This window comes from Macadamia integrifolia, chromosome 6, assembly GCF_013358625.1.
Source record: "Macadamia integrifolia cultivar HAES 741 chromosome 6, SCU_Mint_v3, whole genome shotgun sequence".
Lineage (NCBI taxonomy): Eukaryota > Viridiplantae > Streptophyta > Magnoliopsida > Proteales > Proteaceae > Macadamia > Macadamia integrifolia.
The window spans coordinates 32,928,250-32,934,747 of record NC_056562.1 but is presented as its reverse complement, the minus strand read 5'-3'; the positions used below and the strand labels follow the sequence as shown (position 1 = coordinate 32,934,747).

Sequence of the window (6,498 nt, the reverse complement as noted above, 5' to 3'; positions counted from 1 at the left end):
AAGATTCACTTATAAGCACATGGATCACAAACCAATTGCTTGCTATATACTACTACATCATGTGCTCTGGACCAAGTTGTAGTATATGAATTTTGTCCCACTGGCAATTGCCAATGCCAAATATAACCTCCCCAGGCCAAGCTAGACTGTTACAAAACCATTCACTAGGTAACAGGAATAATAGGAAAAAAATTAATTAAAAAGGAAAAATTAATGAAAAAATTGGACTTTAATGGAGAGAATAAAATAATAATAATATATAGGGAGTTTACAAAAAAGTGTGCTACCCCAAAACTCACCTAAGCGGTATCCTAATTTAGGTCAACGCGGCCTCTCCCTTGCTCTCTTTATATCAATTATACTTTCCCTTTCAAGCACAGAAACGCTTTCTTAGGTCCTAACTCCTAACCAGTTTAACCCCACATGGTTAGCTAAAACAGAAACCTACTAACCCACCTCTCCTCTCTTCTTCTTCGTTTCTGGTTCTTGAGAACGGTGGTGGGCGGCCATGGCGGGTCCTTACCACCCCTACTTCTCTGCTTCATCAAAACCTTTCTACCCATACTGGAAGAGATCAAATCTATTCAGCCTAGCCTTAGTCACCGTCCTCTGTTCCCTCGCATACCTTCTCGGCATCTGGCAACACAGTGGAGTCTCCCCTGTTTCTCGCCTTACCAATTCCGTTCCCTGTACTGACATTAAGGTCAAAACCAATTCTCCGGCGTTAGATTTCTCCACCCACCACGCGGCCGATGACTCTCCGACGACGATGTTGACGAAGCATTACCCACCTTGCGATATCGGGTACAGCGAATACACCCCATGTGAAGATACCAAACGATCCTTGGATTTCGATAGGGATATGTTGGTTTACAGGGAGAGACATTGTCCGAAGAAAGGTGAATTGCTTAAGTGTCGTGTGCCGGCGCCGTATGGTTACAAGTACCCGTTTAAATGGCCGATGAGTCGGGACTACGTGTGGTATGCTAATGTGCCTCACAAGGAATTAACGGTGGAGAAGGCGGTTCAGAACTGGATTCGATTTGAAGGGGATCGTTTCAAGTTCCCCGGTGGTGGTACCATGTTCCCTAACGGCGCTGATGCTTATATTGATGATATCGGCGAGTTGATCAATCTCAAGGATGGATCCATTCGAACCGCCATTGATACTGGTTGTGGGGTAAGTTGTTTCTATCTCTACATGTTAATTTTGTTGACTTTTTGAGACGTGGGTCGACTCTGTTCATGTTCCCAAGATCAAATCTCGGGCTGGGTATCGTCTTCCACGGTACTAGAACTTTCTTTAGAGATCAGAACTTCTCTACTGACATGGTTGAACCAGTCGTTTCTGGTTCGTTACTACTGACTACATTCTTCCTTAGCTTTACGTTTCGCTAACTGGTAAGAATCATAGATGGAAGGAAATGAGAAGTTTCCTTTTCCCTTTCTTTAATGGTTGGATAAACGTAGACATTGATGAGAGATTCTGGGTAGGCATCACGGAAAATTTGGGATTTATTTATATTTACTTTCATTACAGTGATCTAGCGCGGTCACATGTAGGTGCTCGAGTGGGTTGGACCTGTTGGATGAAAACTTTAAGGGTATTTATGTAATAGCATATCAGAGGGGATTTCAATCTTACAGTCAGACCAACCTCCTTAAACTACCTTTACCTTGTCTATGTCTCACATAGTAAGAATTAAGAAAGAAGTAAGATCTCGATTTTCCAGTAACCAATGTTTCTTCATCCTTCCAAACTGAGCATTAATTATTTGAAAAAAAAAAATTCTATAATATCATCCAGTTCACTATCACGTGGGGGAGACGAGTTACCCTCTCCCTCCCCCCACTTGAGATATCGTTTAAGGTAAGGTGTTTTGGAAATTCTAGATTATGAGTCAGAGTAATTAATGCAATGTTGTCTAGATAAATCAAGAATGATGAAATTTTATGTGGGAAGGTTATCAATAGGAAAAATTTATTGTGATCATGAATGAAATTTATCTAAATCACTTACAGGTTGCAAGTTGGGGAGCTTACCTTCTATCACGTAACATCTTGACAATGTCGTTTGCACCGAGAGACACCCATGAAGCTCAGGTGCAATTCGCGCTTGAGCGAGGTGTTCCTGCGTTGATCGGAGTGATTGCTTCCATCAGACTTCCTTACCCATCTAGGTCTTTTGACATGGCTCACTGCTCACGTTGCCTCATCCCATGGGGTCAATATGGTACTTCACTCTCTCTCTAGATTTCTCACACACTATCTAATTCACTCAGCTTAATTGATTAATTGGATTTTGATCATTGTCATCCCCAATTGGATTTGGAAACAGATGGGCTCTACCTAATTGAAGTGGATCGGGTTCTCCGACCCGGTGGTTACTGGATTCTGTCAGGCCCACCCATCAACTGGAAAAAGCACTGGAAGGGTTGGCAGAGAACACAAGAGGACCTTAAAGCTGAGCAAAATAAGATCGAGGCTGTAGCCAAGAGCCTTTGTTGGAAAAAAGTGGTCGAAAAGGGCGACATTGCCATCTGGCAAAAACCCACTAACCACAACCATTGTAAAAAGATTCGCAAGGCCTTTGGGAAACCCCACTTCTGTCAGGCTTCACAGAGCCCCGACCAGGCTTGGTATATAGAACTCATCTTTAAAAGCTAGTCGTTAAGTCCTTATAAGTATTCACATTGAGCTATTCACTTTTGATCTTATTTCAGGTACACAAAATTGGAGACTTGCCTAACTTTGCTACCGGAAGTTGCTGACAGTAGCGAAGTCGCCGGAGGTCAGTTGACTAAATGGCCACAGAGATTGAATGCTATTCCTCCTAGGATTAGCAGCGGAAGTGTGGCCGGAATCACGGGAGAAAAGTTTAGAAAAGATACAGAGCTGTGGTACAGGAGGGTTGGATATTATAAAGCTATAAACAATCAACTTGGACAGAAAGGAAGTTGCCGGAACTTGCTTGATATGAATGCTCAATTGGGAGGGTTTGCAGCTGCTCTCGTTGATGATCCAGTGTGGGTCATGAACGTAGTCCCTGTAGAGTCTAAGATTGACACACTTGGAGTCATATATGAACGTGGCTTGATCGGAACTTATCAAAGCTGGTAAGCTTCATGCCACCCTTTTGTAGAAAGAATCTTTCTTGATCATGGTTTGAGGTATCTATACAGCTAGTCACCATCCCGATACTGTACTAATACCATATCGGTGGAACAATGGGAATCAAGGGTAAAACAGTAAGAAAATCGGTCCAATCTTGATTTCTGCAAGTAAAATCCTTTCCTTTTATGAGAAACTTGCAGGTGCGAAGCCATGTCTACTTATCCAAGGACATACGATCTTATTCACGCTGATTCGGTCTTTAGTCTATATGAGAACAGGTAAATAAGACAAAAATCACGATAATACAATGATTAATTTGTGTGTCTATCTTTTTTTTTTTAATTTAATATTTTTTCCAATTTTTTTTTTTCTTGACATCCAAACATAGTTTAAGTTAAGAATTATTGAACTCTGAAGGAAAATCCTTTTTACTTTTTTTTGTTACAGATGTGAAATAGAAGATATAATATTGGAGATGGACAGAATACTTAGACCAGAAGGCTCAGTAATCATCAGAGATGATGTAGATGTTCTAGTGAAGGTGAAGACTGTGATAGATGGCATGAATTGGGATAGTCAAATAGTTGACCATGAAGATGGACCCCATGTAAGGGAGAAGCTTTTATTTGCTATGAAGTTATATTGGACAGCTCCTGAGTCTAGCTCAGATCAGGAGCAGCCCAAGATATCTTCTTAGATTTTACAATTTTTTTTTTCTCCTCTCCCATTGTTATATGTAGTGTTTCGTTGTCTCAACCTTTACAAATTCTTTCAATTCTATTTTAGTCTAAATCATGTTTAGCTGATAGGGTTGAAAAGAAATTTGTACATGGTTCAGGAAGGGAGGTGGGCCCAACTCACCACCAAAGAGGGTTCACTAGATTTGACCAAATTACAGGGAGAGTTGGTTATTTTACTGTTTACTCCCCTATTTTCTTTTTGGTGTATGTTTGATTAATTAGATTCCTTTTGGATGGTCAATAAAATAATTTGGATAATTCTTTTAATATTTAAATTAACATAATTAATTACAAGAGCAACCTTCTTCCCCTCCTCTCTCCCCCCACTTGCCTTTCTTGTACTTGTAGTTTAAGTCTCATTGAGCTTTATCGTGATTCGGCATGATTATCTGTATTCATCCAAGAAAAACAAGAATCATATACATATTACTTAAAAAAAAATAAAAAATTATCTCTTTCCACCTCATTGCTTGATCTACCTAAGTTTTTCCTCAAAGAGATTATAAATAGTTACCATAGAATTAAGACCCTCTTGAGGGTTTATGTCTTTATGTATTGTATTTTGTAGTTTAGGTTGCAGGCAGCCTCTTAAGGGTTATTAAAAGCTCATAAAGAAATTGTATTTTTTTTTTGTTTTTCTTAAAAATTGGTTGTGAATGGGGATTATTAGGGTGATTGGTAATTCTTTATAAAGATTTATGATTTATTCCATATGAGAGGGGGAGGTCATTATTTTCAAGCATATTCTATCTATTTCCGAATCAGCCATATTTTGCAAAGAATAAAAAATAACCATAAAAAAAAAAAATCATTCGATTTGATCAGCCAGAATTGAGATCCAAATCAATTGATTCAGCTATTTTGATCCGACCCCATTCCTTGAACTTGATTGCATTAAGATTTTTGGTCCTCTTTCTTTCTTTCTTTCTTTTTTTTTTTTTTTGTGAGAAAAATTTACCGCACATCACAATGCAATTTCTCTTTCATATGAGATTTATTATTATTTTTCTCTCTTCTATTCTGAATATATGGACCCTATGTGAAAGAACACATTTTTTATGGTCACTGTTGTTCCATGCCAATTCCTCCCACAATTCCATACCAATTCCGCTCCACCACCCCTCTTTTTTTTTTTTTTTTTTTTTTTTTGTTTTTAATAAATATAAATAGATCTATCTGATAATGACAACTTGACAAGAGTCCTGACCAGATAAATCAACTTGCTTAATATAGTACTAATAATAAAACATAAAAAACTGGAAGGAAGTTTTGCCGTATTTGTGGGTTCATTCACATCCCCTTCTATTTACTTGTTTATTGTTATCTCTTTTATCTTCTTGCTGTTATATATGGAAATAAAGGCTAAAAACGAATAACTTCGACGCCCTAGTGGAGCTCATGGGGATATTGGACTCGTTCTTATAATTTCTTATATCATTGACCTGTCCTTATCGTACAATGCTTAATGATCAACCTTTGAAGTTCTTTTTTACTGGTTCTAAACCTTTGAAACACTAAAACCAAAACCAAAACCAAAAGTAAATAATAGGAAGAGGAAACAAAAAGAAAGAGAGATGGATGGTTGCTTGTGAGAAACGAATCGAATCCCTTGTGAGAGAGGATCTCTGAAGGCTGTGTTTGGTAGCCGAGAGAAGAAAAGAAAAGAAAAAAGAATTTAGAAAAGAAAGTTAAAAAATGAAAAGAAAAGAAAAAATTATACTGTTTGGTTGCCCAAAGGAAAAAAAAAAAAACTTTTTTTAATTGCCTTCAGACATTAAAATTGTATGAATCCCAAGATAATTTTAAATTTAAACTCCTGAATCTTCTTACCAAACACAAAGATAACAATGAGGTTCGAGAAATTCGTACAAATTTTGTATGATTTTCTTTTCTTTTATTTTCTCCACTACCAAACACAGCCTGATTGTCTCACAAAGCCCATTTTAAGATAAACATATTCATCTATCCACTTGCTTTTGTCCCTTCTTCTCTCTTTCTCTTGTACGAGAAAATGATGAGAGGCCTTTTTCTAGAACTTTTATCTCTCTCTCTCTTGTACGAACTCGGAGGCGAGAAAATGATGAGAGGCCTTTCTCTAGAGCTTTTATCAGCTGTAACTAGGATTGAATATGGTATGTCCCTCTCCCTTTTGGTTCTCTCTCTCTCTCTCTCTCTCTCTCTCATGCCCCCAAAGGCAAGAAAATGATAAAGAGGCTTATCTACTAACTTTTTAATAGTTGATATTATGGTTGTAAGTATCAGTGTTGGATCCCGCAAGATACATTTGGCAAGTATCCAATTTTGATACCTGATCGTTATTATATCGATTGAATAGTTTGGATCAAAAGAAAAAATGTCAAAAAATTATTTTATAAAGTAAAGAAGGGGTATTTCTATTTGATACGGGCGATCCGATACCATAATGATTTTAAAGATGACCAATATACATTCCGATCCCATGCTGTAAAACCATGGTTGAGATTGTATTTGAAGATGGTATTTAATCTCTCTCTTTCTCTTCCTCATCAGGATTGTCTCAATGATACTTCTATAGGTGTCTTTAAAACATGTAACCTTCTTTTGATTACCATTTTTTTTTTCAGTTGATGATTAGTTTGTTTTGTTACCAAAAGTTATTTAAATT

At 37.6% G+C, this 6,498-nt stretch overlaps 1 protein-coding gene across 1 annotated transcript; it reads left to right on the top strand.

Moving 5' to 3' along the window:
• Window positions 1-381: 381 nt before the first annotated feature.
• Window positions 382-4,121, top strand: LOC122081282 (probable methyltransferase PMT15). The gene is made up of 6 exons (XM_042648325.1): window positions 382-1,180; window positions 2,023-2,233; window positions 2,339-2,639; window positions 2,724-3,116; window positions 3,315-3,392; window positions 3,562-4,121. The coding sequence occupies exons 1-6, from the start codon at window positions 509-511 to the stop codon at window positions 3,809-3,811; spliced, it is 1,905 nt and encodes a 634-aa protein (XP_042504259.1). The 5' UTR covers window positions 382-508; the 3' UTR covers window positions 3,812-4,121.
• The last annotated feature ends 2,377 nt before the right edge of the window (window positions 4,122-6,498 follow it).